The sequence below is a fragment of the Cydia pomonella genome, chromosome 1 (genome assembly GCF_033807575.1).
Source record: "Cydia pomonella isolate Wapato2018A chromosome 1, ilCydPomo1, whole genome shotgun sequence".
NCBI lineage: Eukaryota > Metazoa > Arthropoda > Insecta > Lepidoptera > Tortricidae > Cydia > Cydia pomonella.
In genome coordinates, this window is record NC_084703.1 from 42,821,157 (window position 1) to 42,839,289 (window position 18,133).

The window sequence follows — 18,133 nt, forward strand, 5'->3', positions numbered from 1 at the left end:
CGCACGCCCCGACATACAGTAAACCATGAGCAAGGTTAGCCCTGCACCGTATGCCGTTATGGGAGACAAGCCAATATTAAGTAAATATGATCAGCCCGCGTAACCAACGTGCATATCGTTCACGCTCCGTGGCGAACGAAACGCAACTGTCACAGTCGCACTAATATAGAAGAGCGATAGAGAGAGATGTTACGTTGGCTACGCGGCCAGGGGTGCCTCTGGTGCCCCGTTCACGAAACACGGCGCGCACTTGATATAAACGGAAATATGAACTCGGAAGACGTTTTGTTCAAAGAATAATGGTCAAATATGATGGCGTATATGCACCAGTGATTTATATAGCCCCAATAGTTACAATCTGCAATCTCAAACCATCATAAAAAGCAATTATGTTTATGTATATTCTGTGGACATTAAAAAAAATTAAGAAATTTTTAACCTAATTGACCTGAGGGGTTTCCGCAAAAACCAAAAATTGAAATTTTAGAGGCAGATAGATTTTTCGTTGTTGGCGGTAAGCCCTCTGATGTATTCGTTACTCGTAAATGCGGGATACTTTTCTATTAACCTTGTTAGCAAAATAAGTAACCACATAAGTGGACCTTTTATTTTATAATCTATTTATGATTCACTGGACGTCATCTATTAGAACCTATCTGTGAGACTATGTCAGATCTACCTCAAACGATCTCTGAGAAAAATGGTTTTAACCGATTTGCAAGACCAAAGTGATCCCATAAGTGTTCCGTGAACAAAGTTCTGTACAGAGCAATAAAAAACATCAAATTTAACTGAAACTCTAAGTAAAGGCGCAGTGTCTGGGCATTTTGTCTGGGTCGCCATGTAAGAGTAAGTATGTTGAATTGTAGATATCCTAATAAGCTGTGTTGATGTTGGCGATGCGACCGAGCTGCAGCTGGCGGACGGCGTCCTGGCGCGACAACGCGACGTGCGAGTGAGATGACCAACCTGGAACAATTATTATACGTCCGAATTTTTATTATGTTCTGTTTTTTTGTAGGAATTCGATGAAATCTAGTGGATATAATAGAGGTCCTATTTCATACAATATAAACGCAAGATTACTGTACCTATGTCCTACAAAATCGTAGCTTACAGAAAATTACATTTTTTATTACATATAAATTGGGATTACGTATTTATTCCGCCCAGCGGCTGTAGTACGGTCGCATTTTTATCAGTTGGCACTGTGCTAAGGGTCGCGTTTTTATCATTTGTCACTGTGATAAAAACGCGACCATGCTACAGCCGCAGAATGAGAAGTTCTTCAAATTTACCAAACTTTCTCAAAATGACGTAAAATATATTAACTACAAGAAAATTTAAACTGGCCTATAGAACAATAATTAGTAAAAGAAAAAACTGGTACAGTAGAGGTCTACTATGTCGTAGCTATTGTAAAAACTAGAGTTCGACCAAGCTAAGTTGGCAGCGAATTTGATAGCCCCTACTGCATAGGTGTTATTTCAAACGTCAAACTTCTATGAAATAATGACGTTTAAATAACCCTCGTACAGTCTGGTCTATCAAAATCGCTGCCAACTTAGCTTAGTCGAACTCTAGTCCTTGTGCCAATTCTTTGGATAAGGTTGCTGAGCGGACCCCATAATATAATAATACATACTATAAATATGGAGGCGAGTCATCGTCCGCCAGAAATATAAATACATACAATTGTATTAGGCAGGCGTCCGGTTTTATTTCCCATCCTAGTATTATTTAAATCCATCGTTTTCACTAGCCTAGTATATTTTTATTTCAACAAACTCAATATACCTTACACCCTGGCATGTGCTGCCTCTGCGTGTCACACGGGCAAGGGTACCGTGTAAGGTGTAACATATGAGTGTTTAGATAACAACGTTTTTTCCTTTATTATCCTATAGTAACTTAGAATAACATGAATCAGCAAATAACGTTCTCAAACGTATGTGCCAAACGAAAAACGATTTACTTGACGTTAGATTTAAGTCTCATTTTCAATAATTGACAATAATTCACCGAAGCGTAAACACGAAGTATACGCTTTCTATAATCTAGAACTTTCCAAACAACTCCTAGCACTATGCTATTGCAATATTCTAGTCATAGATCATTGCTATTCTAATAAATATTCTTTAAGAGTCCCCGGCAAGCTCGGCCGAATTTCACCTTCCCATACAAAAGGAGTTTCATTCTCATTTTAAAACTACTAGCTGAGTGATGTATATCAAGTCTTGTAATTAATTTATATAGCTCCAGTTTATAAAACAAATGAAATAGAGCAAAAACAAGTTTCCTATGAAAAACTTAAATTCGCTGTATTTTTTGAGTATGGTATCTGAAGCTACATAAACTAATTACATGACTAGATATATCTTATACCTAGAGTACAAAGTTTCAGAGCAATCTAGGTAGTCGTTTTAAAATGAGAACGTAACTACGCTTGTATGGAGAACCGAGCTTGATGAAGTAAAAACAAAATGGTATGTTTTAGGTATATGCGTTGTAGATAATTTATCATTTACCGCCGATATCGACGATAAGTATCAATCGCATTTTCAATCGGATTTGGACGTTATTGACAATTTTGAGTGAAGTACAATTGACGGTACTTCAAAATATATCGATACGTCAATATTTGACGGACATCAATCTATTTCTATAACCTTGAGGCTGCATTTAGATGAATTTTGATATGATACAGAATCTTGATATAATCGTCAGAATAGGTAGGCGCCATTCGCTTATTACGTGAGGTGATTTTTTATCCCCTCCAGTTTTTGACCCCCTCCTACTCGAATGTCAGAAAAAGTAAGAATAGGCCGACCTTCTCCCCCTGTTAAATATTTTTTTGTCAAAAATTAAATTACTGCCACAAGCTTTTATCGTTACAGTCGTTCTATTAACCCCAAACACAATTAGTTTGTTTGCGTTGTTCACAGAGTTCCCATGGCCACCTCCTGTTTCCATCATCAGATCACCTCCATGTCATCATAATTTGCATTGCCATTCGATTTATGTATGAATAATTTCAGCTCAATTAGAAAACGGGACCCACAGAGGTAATTTCATAGGATCCCACAGAGGTCTAGAGAAGAGAGGTGGGTCTTTATTTGACCCACGTTAACAGGGCAAGTTAAATAAAAGCTTGTAAAAAATGAATACGCGTTTGGTTTGTTTTTAATTTTTCTAAGAAAAATTTTATGTAATTTTTATTGTTTTCAACATTCATTTTATTTTAAAGTTATCCTTTAACATTCATCTTACATAACATCATTTCGCGCTTTTTCAAAGTATAATCATAACTTTGCCCATTATGTGATCTTAAGTAAGACCTCCCTCCCTCTCCCTTGTAAGAAAAAATAAGACATCGTCGACCCTCCTCCTACCCTAAATTGTTTTACATAATAAATTAATGTTGCCTTACTAGTATTGATGTGGTTTCTAGGACTTAAGAGGGAACAATAGCTTTTCGAATTTAACGACATAACGGTAATTTTTCTATGAAATTCCATTAAGGGAGAAAACGCTTACCACTTACTAAATCTTAACAAATCACTTTGATTTTGATGTTGATCGTTTCAGCATAATATATTCTAGGTTTACGTGTTTCGCTTTTTTTTATTTATTTAGAAAACAAACAGCTTTTTACAAATATGTCTAAAATAAATGAACTAAAAATAGACCTAAAGCTTCGTACGTTACTAAGAAAATTATTACATAGAAATGTAAATTACGCAATTATAAATTTACCGGTTTAGTTGTGTTCTACACGCAAGTAAAATAACAAAACATACAAAACTATAAAAAATATGACTGGAACCAACCTAGAAATTGATCATTCTAGAAAATAAAATTTGCCGAACTTTGTTCTTGAACACGGACAAACTATGAACAAAAATATCTATATCGTTAAGAGATTCATAATACAAATTACAAGTGCGCCTAAAGAAAAAAAAAATTAGCATACTGTATGCCACAGGAGGAGATAGAAAATGTAGGTTTAGAACGTGAATGAAACCGAGAAATTTTGAAGGAAACGCTATCTAATAAAAGGTTAGAATTTATGTGAGGTGATGAAAAAAACTAAGTTTTGAAAAAAAGGATAAACTATACTTAGATTTTAATTGGACATGTAGAATGGAAAATATGTAAAAGTAGAAAAACGTTTTCTCTTTTTGTATGGACGTTCGGTATACTTCTCTCTTAAAGCTTGAGAGTATCGCCATAGCGCATAAGAGACTCACTCTGAGTGTTGTAGATGGAACTCCTCATGAGTACAGTCTTGCCGTCCGTAGATGCGGTACCTCCCTCAGCGGCTCCAGACATGTTCACTGAAGCAGAGCAGTTCACGCGCGCCGGGTAGTCGCAGATACCCAGCTCCTAGAAATATGAGGTGGAAGAAATTTATAACTCGAGATATAAAATTGAAGAATTTTGAACTTAAAATAGAATGATATGAGGTTCAAATTTCTTCAATTTTATATCTCGAGATATCAACGTCTTCCCGATGTGTACGAATTCAGAAAAAGAACGTTTCAGAAGAATGTCAACGTTTTTTTAACCTTTTAACAGCTTAGAATTTTTCTCTGAGCATGCTATTGTCCCCGCTAGTACGAAGTTTCGTCTTATTTATGAGACTGTTGTGAAATGAGCCGGATATTGTTTGCCTTATACATCAGACTACGGCGGTTAAAAGGTTAATGTAATCATTGTAACCACCAATAAAAATGTTAACTGGCATCTCATGTTTAACTGTAACTTTTGAATGTATGACTAAAACTAGTAAAAGTTAATTAGGTACCTATTATCAAAGAGAATTTAGAATAGAGGCGTATTGTGAAAGTAAATTCTACATTCAACTAAATTTACTGCCATCTTTTGACGCAGGAGTAAAACTCTTCGAATAACATATGACTATTTCACCCATGTCCTTTTACTGATTTGTGTTAAATATCAAACAGTGTCGCCATCTACTCGCCATAGGCCATATAGGCCAAAGGTATATCGCCATCTATTCGAGCATTTTCTTTTCTATCAGTTATTCGCGATTGTCAGCTTTTGCGAATAACTGACAGGCCGATATCGTCCGAGGAACTGGTAATCAGTGGGCCCCTTAAGACCACTTTGGTTAATGATATAGCAGTATATATGGCCCGACCGTACAAAACAATATTACTGTGTTGAAGGTTCAGTCCTTGGTTCAGCTGATATGATGTAATTGAAGATATGCTCCTATGTAGCTTACCGTATTGAAGATGAGCGCCTTGGAGCATTGGATGCAAACGGACAGGCGGTTAACAGTTGTAGTTGTAGCAGCGTGCCTTGTAGTCTCCTTAACTTTACCTGATATGATGATAGCTTACCGTATTAAATACGAGGTCGTTGGGACACTGGAAGCGCACGGGCAAACGGTTGACGCAGACGAAGAACTCGCCGCAGCTCCACTCACTGCGGAACGCTTCGAAGTCGCTTGCGCAGCGGACCGGCGCTGGCGCAGGGCGCTCTTTAGCAAACCAAAAAATATTTGAATATATGACAAGACACATGCTAGTTTTAAATTTAAGAAGTGTTGTTTTTCTACGGTAGATGTCGCTACTCGAAGGCATGTAAACAAAGAAGAAAGACATGGAACGATTCGCCTGGAATAAATCCGAGAGTTAGAATCTCGCATTGGCTTTAACTTGAAGTAATATTTTTATTTTTAAAGGTAAACTTCATATCATTTTTGTAAACAGCCGTGATTCGCAATTACTTTAGCTTTGGCTCAAAATATTTTACAGTACATATGGGGCTACTTTATAGCACTAGTGTGAGAAGTAGCATATTACATTACTGTGTCGAACATTTAAAGGGCCATATGTACTGTAAAACGTTGTACGCTACATGTGCGAATAGGTAATTCGCAACTCGTGTCGATTTAAAACACTCCCTTCGGTCGTGTTTTAATTTATCGCCACTCGTTTCGAATTTCCTATTTTTCGCACTTGTATCGTAATGTACTATTACGTAGTTTATTCGAATGACTTTATTTGAATTTGAAGATATCAAAGCCTGTGTTCATTTTGATTGAAACATGTCACATGAATTAATAGTACATTTCGATGCTAGTGCGGAAAGTATGTCATTACTAAGAATGACATTTCCACAGGAGTATCGAACGACGTTTTTTAATACAATTGTGAAAAAATAAGAAAACCAACAAGTACTTTTTATATGCATGTTCTATAAGACAGCAACAATTGTATATATAAAATATTATACTACTCGTATTATTACCTAAGTATCGTTATTTACGATTATTTGTGAATCGTATATTTAAATTGTATGAAACCAATATCGAATGTTGCCTTTGGAAACTTAAAACATTGTTGCAGTAAGAAAAAAACGCCTCTGCTTTGCGGCTCTGCTCATTCAGACAACTTATTAAGTTTTTCAATTTTCAATATTAAAAAATAAATATGTTATAATGATGAAGAGGTTAGTAATAAAATATGAAATATGCTTATATTTATTATTTTTACATTAACAGTAGGTTTTTATGTTGAATACGACTTTTAAAGGAAACTAACATTAACACTCATCAATAAGTAGTCATGAATTGTAAAAAGTAAAAAGCACTAGTTCGCGAAATCCAACTTTCCGCACGCTAAGCAGCTACGTAAATTAGCACTTTTTGAGCAACTGTATTAAAAAATAATTTATTACTCTGTACGACTGAACGTCTGGCGACCTTCAACAAGGAGAAGTTTTGGCCGAAGTTTCGGTGGGTCCGCGGTTGCGGCATCACAACCATTATTTTTTTTTGGAGTTTTTAGTTTTAAAATATATTTTGTATAATATATGTATGTAATATCTATGTATGTAGACTAGTTTTAAAAGGGAAGTATACCACGTGATCGTCAATAAAAAGATTAAACGTTTTTTCACTTCTAAACATTAACCATTGTCCATGATTTTTAGTAGTATACGTTTTCTTTTTTTAATACATATATATATATTTTAAGCGAAACCTATAAACCTATAATATATTATGCTGAAGCGATTGATATCAAAATCAAAGTGATGTGTTAAGATGTAGTTAGTGGAAAACGTTTCCTCCCGATATTGAATTTCATAGAAAAAAATACCGTTATTTCGCTTGGATCGCAAAGCTATTCTTTCCTCTTGAGACATTTATGTATGGGCCATTAATTGCCTGAAATAAAATTTTTATTCATTCGTTTACTATTACTACCTACATAATTCACAAGAAAAATGTGTCCTCTTTTATAGCAGATAATAAAAGTTAAAGATGAACTATGTAGATGTTATCGAAACGTGTTACGTTGCGCAATCAACCTGTTCATTACTTAACGTGGCATTTCCACAGTTGACGACACCTGCTAAGTTCACAATTTCATTTCCTTACACAATTGTGTGTGAACCAGGTGTCGCTAACCTTTGACGAGAAACTATATTACCACGTAAACTATGAACCAATATTCTAATAACTATGAAAACAAATCACATTGTAATTTCAAAGAAAAAGTTTTTATTTATATTTACACACACACACACACACACATTATAGTTGTTCTTTTCTATGCTGGCAGTATAACTTGCACTAAATTCATTTATTTTTTACCCCTGATACAAAAAGAGAGGTGTTATTTGTTTGACGCCAATGGCTATCTGTGTATCTATCTGTGTGTCTGTCAGTTTGTCTGTCTGTGGCATCGTAGCTCTTCAACGGATGGGCCGATTTCGATGCGGTTTTTTACGAGAAGGCGCGTTTTCTTGCGGTGGTTCTTAGGTATGTTTCATGGAAAAAGATCCGAAAATTTGAAGAGTATGAGCTCATTTTTAAAATGATGTAAGGCATTTTTGGCATAACATGGATTTAGTTGGCATATAAATATAACGTAGGCTTTTTGAAAATTTAGTTTAATAGTTATTTATTGACCTAATTATTCTTTATAAATAGTTCAAGTATATTTACCGATTATTCTCCTATTGTTACAATCCACCCTCTGCGGGTAGTCGCAGTATCCCTCACCAGAGAACAGCAAGCCACTCGGGCATTCCTGCTCAAAAGCAAAACCGTCCCAGCAGTTCAAAAATGCGCTGCACAGCTTCGGCGAAGGAATCTGAGCTCTCTTCCCAAGGCATAGATCATTCTTTTCAACGATTGGGTCTCTTGGCAGGAGCAACAGCTTGTTTTGCATGATCGGGTCTTGGGCAATCTGGTGTATTACTTCATCAGATACTGGGATCATGTAGGTCATCGGTCGACCGCCGAAGGACTGTATTGGCTATAAAGTAAAGAGCACGTGAGTGTTTTATAAATATATTTGAACGCCATCTTCCTATTTTAAATTAGGATATAAATAAAATAAATAAATCAGCCTATATACCTCCCACTGCTGGCTATAGTTCCCACGCTAGCCCAATGCGGATTGGGGACTTCACATACACCTTTGAATTTTTTCGCAGATTTATGCAGATGTTTTCTCACGATGTTTTCCTTCACCGAAAAGTTAGTGGTAAATATCAAATGATATCTCGTACATAAGTTCCGAAAAACTCACTGGTACGAGCCAGGATTTGAACCCGCGACCTCCAGATTGAAAGTCGGACGTCATATCCACTCGGCCACCACCACTTTTTTAATTTAGGATATTTTGTAAGTTATAGTTATGTCCGTGTTAATCCGCATTGGGCTAGCGTGGGGACTATAGCCCGAGCCCTCTCACGCATGAGAGGAGGCCTGTGCCCAGCAGTGGGACGTATATAGGCTAAATTATTTTTTTATTATTTATTTATAGTTATGTATCACGCAAAATAGGCGCAAGTCATCGAGTTGAGGAAAATCGCCCGAATACAATACAATAGTACAACAATACAATAGTTATGTATAAAAAAGGTAAATCAGCGTATAATTCTAAAGCACAGCAAAGTTTTGGATCAGAATAATTCAGGTACTAGGCAGATGAATACTTACGCGAATAAAGTTGTAAAACGGTTGGAAAAAGGACCCGAAAAAGGGAAACTTTTCGATCTGTTCCGGGAAGTCACGAATAGGACTGTTGTATGTTTGGATCAGGTTGCCTTGTTCGTCGTAAACTGAAACAAAGTTAATGGTAAGTACAGACAACCAATTTGAATCCTAGGCCACTATAGAACCTTGTCGCTTTAGCTACTATATACTTGACACGCATCACTCAATAAGCACTGTCGTAGAAGTCATTATGGCATGGTTCTATAGTGGCCTAGGAATCAAATTGGTTGACTGTACATAGGTTTGGCTTATCTAAGGCTCTACTTAACACACGGCTTAGAACAGGCGGCGCAACCGAAAACTGCGTCGTCAAAATGATATTTATATTTTAAGATTTTTATTATTGTATGTATGTTAGTCTGTAAGGTATGTATATATGGGCCATAGTTGCCTGAAAATAAATGATATTTAATTTAATTTTAATTTAATGTTGCTCTAGCATCTTGGCCGACATCCACTTTCCCATACAAAACGGAGTTTCATTCTCATTGTAAAACTACTTGTTGGATTGTAATGAAACTTTGCACATAAAATGACATGCGATACATCTAGTCCTGTAATTCGTTCATACATATAGTTCCAGTTAATAAAACAAACGAAATAGAGCAAAAACAAGTTTTGTATGAAAAACTTAAATACACGGCATTTTTAGGGTTCCGTAGCCAAATGGCAAAAAACGGAACCCTTATAGATTCGTCATGTCCGTCTGTCTGTCCGATTCTGTCACAGCCACTTTTTTCCGAAACTATAAGAGCTGTACTGTTCAAACTTAGTAAGTGGATGTATTCTATGAACCGCATTAAGATTTTCACACAAAAATAGAAAAAAAACAATAAATTTTGGGGGTTCACCATACTTAGAACTGAAACTCAAAAAATCTTTTTTCATCAAACCCATACGTGTGGGGTATCTATGGATAGGTCTTCAAAAATGATATTGAGGTTTCTAATATCATTTTTTTCTAAACTGAATAGTTTGCGCGAGAGATACTTCCAAAGTGGTAAAAAGTGTGTCCCCCCCCCCCCCCCGTAACTTCTAAAGTAACAGAATGAAAAATATAAAAAAAAAAATATGATATACATTGTCATGTAAACTTCCACCGAAAATTGGTTTGAACGAGATCTAGTAAGTAGTTTTTTTTTAATACGTCATGAAATAAAAAAAAAAATTTTTTTTTCATCATACCCATACGTGTGGGATATCTATGGATAGGTCTTCAAAAATGATATTAAGGTTTCTAATATCATTTTTTTCTAAACTGAATAGTTTGCGCGAGAGACACTTCCAAAGTGGTAAAATGTGTGTCCAAAGTGGTAAAATGTTGAACAAGATCTAATAAGATTTTTTTTAATACGTCTTAAATTGTACGGAACCCTTCATGCGCGAGTCCGACTCGCACTTGGCCGCTTTTTTTAACTATGTAAAGTTAAGTTAAACTAATAACAGGACTAGATATATCTTATTCTATTAAGTAAAAAGTTTCAGAGCAATCTAGCTAGTCGTTTTAAAATGAGAGCGTAACTACGTTTGTATGGAGAACCGAGTTTGCTGGGGACCCTTGAAGGTGCAAGTTGAGGAAATATTCCAAAAAGTTGGAAACGTTCTCGGAAATATCAGGATATAAAATATTTTTTTTTGGAAACGGATAATTTCGATTCCCGTACACATATTTGAGAAGTTCCCGAAATTATACCATGTGGAAATTTCGCAATTTTGGAATCTTTCCGATGGCGAATCGTCAGTAATACTTTAGTATTACTGACGATTATTAGTAATACTTTAGTATTACTGACGATTATTAGTAATACTTTAGTATTACTGACGATTCGCAATGTGAAGACACCTTGGGTTTTGAACCTGAAGATTCAAGATAGACCTTAAAACATTCCACAAGGGTCATTGAATTACGTCCTCGTACCTATAGGCCTATCCGATTCATCAAATACAAAGTCATCCTCGCAGCATGTTCGTACCACCAACAATATAAATCAAACATAAAGCTGCAAATCACCCTTTATACATCGCACCGCGTCCTGTCGTGTTCTGACAGTCCGATAAAATGTGCAATTATACAGGGAGGAACAAAATTCTGCTCTAAAATTATAAACATCAAAATTTTAAACATAGATACATAATGAAAATAAGTTATTGTTAACAACCAACCGAAGGATAAGCTATTAGCGACATGCAGTTGTATCGCCAAAAAGACAGAAACAAACCATATTTAACATATATTTAGTTATTTGACACGTTTTATTGCTTGTATAGTAAACACCCCTATAATGGAACAGGCACCAGTAATGGGATGGTATAGACAAATCCTGTAAAACAAGTAAATATTTACCATCAGTTTTTAATCGCTGGCAACATTTTACCTTAAATAAGAGCCAAAGAGCTGCTTCAGTTTAATTTTTCAATGATATTTGTGTAATTAAAAATTAATGGCGCCATACATCCCATGACTTAATTATATTTTTATATTATTAAACAAATAAACCATAGGTTTAATTGTTTAATAATATTGAAACCAATTTCAGTAGCTTTCATTAAATACGCAAATATGGAACAATTATAAATCCGATACGATTATTTACATTATTTTGCTTTCATACGTAATAAATTCTGATTTTTAAATAAAAAGACATGACAAAATTATTTACTTTTTTTCTAATGCTAAAAAAACGATCTCTAGTAAAAATAATAGTTACGTTAAAGTCAGTTAACGAATGAAAATAATAACGAAAAGAACTGCCTGCACGTAAACATCTTGCTATACCTCCCGCTTCGAATGATGGTCCCTATCATGGAGCACCTGTCACGTGAAATTTCTTCAGAAATATATCATTTAAATACAACCAAAAGAAACTTGAAGGAAGTATCATAGGGACCCTGAGAGATACTCGTATAAACCATCGACTATCATCTAAATGAGAACACACACACATCAGTTCACATCCTGTATACTCCCGACGACCCCGATGTGAATACCCCGTTCCAATTGACAGCGAATGATGAATAGTGGACTTTAAATCCTACACCATTACTCACACAGGACATAATATATGTTCAGGATTATTAAGGATATTATCCCTTATTGATGTTATGACCATACGAAGTGTACGATGTATCTATGAGACAACGATGTAAGGTGAAAACCTTGGTATTAAAGTTTACAGGCATTTTACTACTCGTACAATAGGTATATAAATGAAGAAATAAAAATTATTTACCTAACCATAGGTAACTAATTCAACATGCTGAAATGAGGCCGTTACATGACACTTTAGTCTCACTATGTTCTCTTTTATGTAGGTATGTCTATTGACTATTTGTGAAAATTTTCAAAATGGTGGGGAATTAAGTGCCATTTTCATTGATAATAACTCAACAATGTGTTTTTGTTTTTAAAAATTTTAAGGTTATTAATCTTATCGCGAGGTCTACAGCTCAAAAAGCCACTAGTTATTTTATTTAAGGCGGATTCTATGTTATCTTACATTACAAGGGACATTCAACGGTTTTACCTAATTATATGTTTCCAATAATTCTGAATGTTTTATTTATTTTCCCAAACAATCCTTCAAATAATTATTAAGTAAATCTATAGAGAACACGTTAAAATAATAATATCTATTTAAAAAAATACAAGTATAGTGTATACAGATGCAGTTGTTAAAGTAAAGATTTCTGGTCAAATAATTATAAATTGGCATAGGCTGGCTAGATATATAAATACTTACTAAATAATTATTATAAGGCCATTCTTACACAAATTGACTAAGTCCCACGGTAAGCTCAAAAAGGCTTGTGTTGTGGGTACTCAGACAACGATAAACATAAAATACAAATATTTAAGTACATAGAAAATATCTATGACTCAAGAACAAATATCTGTGCTTATCACACAAATAAATGCCCTTACGAGGACCGGGACCATCGGCTTCATACGCAGGGTCACTACCTACTAGGCCAGACCGGTCATCACAGACAGCTAGCAATCCCTTTATTGTTGAGCTGCTAACAAATGTACTGTGATATCCACAAAAAGGTCAGAAAATGTCAATAAATAAATTACATAAGCGGGCAAGCAAAGCGAACAATTACACATTTAAAATAAAATATCCGGAAACCGAGCTTCGCTCGGAAAACATATCAAAACTCAAAACACGCACATTTTCCGAGAGATAAAACCTAGCTAGATCGATGTGTCGCCTCCGAAAACCACTATATAGATCGCCAAAATATAATATATGAAAAATTGTTAGTTTAAAGGTACTTATAAGATTTTATTAAAACTAAATAAATACTCACAAAGCAACCTCTTATGACGATTTCCATTCGATGTTTTTTCCAGCAACGGATTAGCACAGGCCAAATGGACCAACGCCACTAGCACAACTATTTTCATCATGCTGACAATATAAAATCAAGGCCTAGGGGTCCAAACGCAGCCTGGACAATGTCAGGGACAGCTCGAGACCCTAGCTTTTATAGCATCGCCAGTACAAACAAGTACCTGTATATGAACATACGTGGGCTCTAGTTTAAGGCGGGATGAAAGTTTATAAGGATATAGTGTTTACGATATTTTTATTGTGGTCTCGTACTTTTATAGGCACGAGATAACTTGAGGCATATTATTGTTATGATTACTGTCAATTGGTGCAAAAATGTTCATTTACATAAAATCTAGGGATTCAATTTCTTGTGTATTCTCCTACCTGTAAACGAATAGTTAATGTTTTCGTTCCAGTCATAACTGTAAAATATGCCAATTTGAAGTTTATTCTTTCGATTTTTTAAGTCCTTGCTATGAATACACGTATATTCACTTATGTAATTATTAATTGCTTATATTTCTTTTTTTCGAAAAACTTAAATAAAGTAGAAGGGCATAAAGCGCTCCATTTTTGGTCGAGGGTCTGATTTTCGCTTGGATTGCGAGGAAATTATACCAAAATATCCAATATTTTATTATATAGTATATTAAAACGCTAAAGGAAATCATAAGGGCAGTTTGTGTGCCAGATTTTGGACTTAATAGCTAAGTTAATAAGGGTCGTAATAGAAGATTTTACTTTATGCTCTAGAACATAATAAGCAATTTTATGCCGCTTACACGCGACTTAAACGTCAATTTTACGAGCATGAGAAGTGAAAATGATATTATATTCTGCTTCGTACAAAACCACAAAATATATATTTTTTATTTTATTTTAACAATATGTTTAAACTATTTTATCTGTAGTGGAGATACACACATATCACAATTTTGGACTCATTGGTGTGTACAAAATCTGAAAATTACGACCAGGCTAAAGATAGAACGATTTGTTAGAGCAAACGTCATGAAAATATTAATATTGCATAATTATAATGTCAACATTAATTAAATAATTACTTATATTTAAACTTTTCATATCTCTGATGAATAAAGCAATTTAATTTTCTATTTTAATATCAGACGAGAAGTCCTTTTTAGGGTTCCGTACCCAAAGGGTAAAATAGGACCCTATTACTAAGACTCCGCTGTTCGTCCATCTATCTGTCTGTTCGTCTGTCACCAGGCTACAGCTTCGTAACGGTTCTCGAGAACCTTCGAAATTTTCACAGATGATGAATATCTGTTGCCGCTATAACAACAAATACTAAAAAACAGAATAAAATAAATATTTAACGGGGCTCCCATACAACAAACGATTTGATATGGTTTGGTTGTTTTTTTGGCCGTTTTTATAGAAAATGGTACGGAACCCTTCGTGGGCGAGTCCGACTCGCACTTGACCGGTTTTTATCAAACACAATTATCATTCCACTCAGAGGAAGTCGCGGGAAGAAGCTAGTCATCTATGTTTACCAATTCAATAAAATTGTTAACTACAATAACACATATACTGTATGCAACATGAATACATATTTATAGGAACTTATGGAGTTCACTTATCAGTTACTACGGTACAAATATGTTCAATATTATTTAACCCCGTTTTCTAATCAGCAGCAGTAGCAAGTTTCTCATATAAACTACTTTTTCTCAAACTAGAATTGAAATGTTGACTTAACTTACTTCAAATTAGGTCCGGAAATACTACTTATTCGGTGCGATGAGTGCAGACGATATGTAAAGGAATTTCATACAGCTTTACACAATGGCCTTCTTTTGTTTTTAAACACAGACAATGTTTTAATCAAATAGTAATAGATTCGTAAATAGTTTTTGGCTGTTTACCTACAATTAAAATAAATTTACTAAAAGCAACTACCGAACAACGTCATGCTCTACGAGCACACTTAAAACTTACAACGTAACTTGACATTGGCAACATCATCATAGATTTGATGGAAGCCATATTTTAAAAGAAGAAGAAGAAATGTATTAAATACATGTATTTCAGATAAACATCGTGTATTTCTTCAATAGCCATGTACTTTAGAAGATATCCGGAGTTCTATCGCGAGTCCATAGAACGGATCAGGTATTAAGCGTCCTGCTACACGATAAGGAATGTAATCGAGTATTCTCTTTGATTTTAGCTTGGAGGAGTCAGGTTCACTAGCCAACCACTTTAACAATGAGTAGTCCGGGAGCCTTGCCCAGATGGGAGACTTGAACTTGAACCCAGCTTAACTAATTTTATTTACTAGTGGCTCTGTGAGCTGTAGACTTCGCGATAAGATCGATACCTAAGCTTAAAACATGTAAAAACAAAAAATACTTACTTCCTGAGTCATTATCACAGCGTAGGTGCTCATAATGATCTTATGTTATGCTAATGGCACTTTCCAAAAAAACTAAACGATACAAAAATTATGTGTAACTACTGAACCTGTTTACAAAATTTTACGAGAATCAGTCGTGAATTTTGACCTGTAGAGGGGAACATCCGAATCAATAAAAAGTCAAAATAATTACTCCATTGCCTAACGACCTATTTGGGCATGATATAAGCAATTGAAAAAGAAATATTATTATGATTTTGGCACTTTTATTAAAATATTTCAAAGCTCCCGGGCAAGATTCCCGGATACCCCCTACGCTCGAGATTTGTGATACCCCATTTATATTTTCTCATATCACTGCCCCTGCCGATGCCGAGCTGCCGAGGTGTAACCCTCGTGCTACGAATGTGTTGCGCCTAGCTGCTCCTGACGCTGCCAGTCCTGTAACTGCCGCCAAAAAATACACCACAGGCGGCAATCTCGGCGTTTACATGATATTTCTGGTCCTTGCCCTGGTCAATGCCCTACTCACAGCGGCTACACTTGAATAACTTCCGACGCACACACGAGATTTCTGGTGACTTTTAGGAGAACCTTTAGAAGTTCATAATGAAGGTGTGTAGACAGTTTCTAGCTTACTATCTGACATACTGAGATTGACCCATGCTTTCGGCTAATTTGCCAATCCCACGTCGTGATACTGCGGCGGTAACGTCGCATTTTTATTTTATTGCCTGTCACGTTCTAACAAATATGTAAGTGCGAAAGTGACGCTTTGACGCGACAAGTGATAAAACGCCGACCATGCTACAGCCGCTGGTTCACTTAAGATAATCAAGCATATTGTAGGAGAATCTGTCTGTAATATATAAAAACATTACACAATTCAATCATATATACTGTAAGCCCCTCGACGATTGTTACTGTATATGAGTATTTTTGGAGTTGAGTTGCCATAAGATTTAAGTGTACACTTGTATTCTCCAAGCAATTGGAATTACACATAAGATCTTTCTGTACAACAGTGCTGTATCTTAGATCGCAGCACAGTACGATTTGTATCTTGATGGAGAGCACAACAATGCCATTATTCACTTTTATCAGAAGAAAAGTTTTTTTTTTCGTTCATATCCGCTGGGTCTATTATAGCCGTGTATTAATAATTTATCACTAAGGATAAAACAGTTGTCACGTTCTGATAGGAAAGTGTAATTTATAGAGATGAAGGATAAAAACGCAATCAATACATTCCCGGGTAATTCCACGAGACTGTAACATCAGTTACCAATTCTTTCGTGTGTTCTTACATTAATTAAGCAAATTTAAGTGTCTTTATGTCTCGCGTAGCCCTACAGGTAGATATCTGCAACTTAAATTTGCTTAATTAATATAAGAACACACGAAAGAATTGGTAACTGACGTTATAGTCTCGTGGTATTACCCTCCCGCGGAGTCAGTCAGATATTTGTAATAGAACTAAAAGTTTTACATGGTACCTTAAATGACGAATGAAAAACCTTAAATGAAATGAATGCCTGATAGCTAAAAATTAAGCGTAAGTCTACATCTCATCGAAATATTACTTAAGGCTATTTAATCGTTGCATAACATTAATTAAGACTATTTAATCGTTGCAAATAAATGAACAATAGACTTGTTGTCTTTTGTTCTACTCAGTTTTTTATCGTAATATTATATCTTGAAATTAGATTTTTAAAATATACCTAAATATAAGCAACGCAACCTACTTGTTACAATCAATACTATCTAGATCCGTAGATTCGTATATAAAATAAAATAACCTTTTAGGTATCATACTTTTATTACTCGTAATATTGCTTAAAACAAAACACCAGCTCGAGCAATTGAAGTCCCTTTTTGAACGAAAAATACAATCGTTGGCTAGTTAGTGTTTCCCAGAACACTGTGGGCGCACAGTGGGTGCCATGTCCGAATGTTCTTATTACGGGACCCTCGGTGTAGTAGAAAGTTCTAAGTGACTCGAGTTTTACTGTAACCTCTGTCGTTTTGTGTCAATACGGAGCTGTTCACTTAATTATACTAACGCCTACGTAGCTCTTCATTAGTACTGTTAATTGCGATTGACTTCGCATCCCTTTAGAGGAATGTCCTTACATACTGACTCTATTTCTGGTACAACCCCAGACCAGAATTTACATACACGATTGTAGTGTATAGATAAACGGTGCGAAGATTTACTTTAATTTACACAGCTTTAAACTGGCCAATACTTATGTAGCTAAATACTAGCAGCTATGTGTTGAAACTAAAATAAATAGGAATTCGCTACTAACGCCTAAAAGAACTTTGAGTTTGGCAGTTTATGATTGGTAACATTTAACAATGCGT

At 35.3% G+C, this 18,133-nt stretch overlaps 1 protein-coding gene across 1 annotated transcript; it reads right to left on the bottom strand.

Annotated features, from left to right (window-relative positions):
* Positions 1-425: 425 nt before the first annotated feature.
* On the bottom strand, positions 426-13,868 carry LOC133520797 (uncharacterized). Its single transcript, XM_061855790.1, has 7 exons — positions 13,355-13,868; positions 8,987-9,108; positions 8,006-8,297; positions 7,345-7,385; positions 5,370-5,645; positions 4,251-4,386; positions 426-969 (listed from the first exon to the last, which is right to left on the bottom strand). The coding sequence occupies exons 1-7, from the start codon at positions 13,452-13,454 to the stop codon at positions 875-877; spliced, it is 1,062 nt and encodes a 353-aa protein (XP_061711774.1). The 5' UTR covers positions 13,455-13,868; the 3' UTR covers positions 426-874.
* Between the last annotated feature and the right edge of the window lie 4,265 nt (positions 13,869-18,133).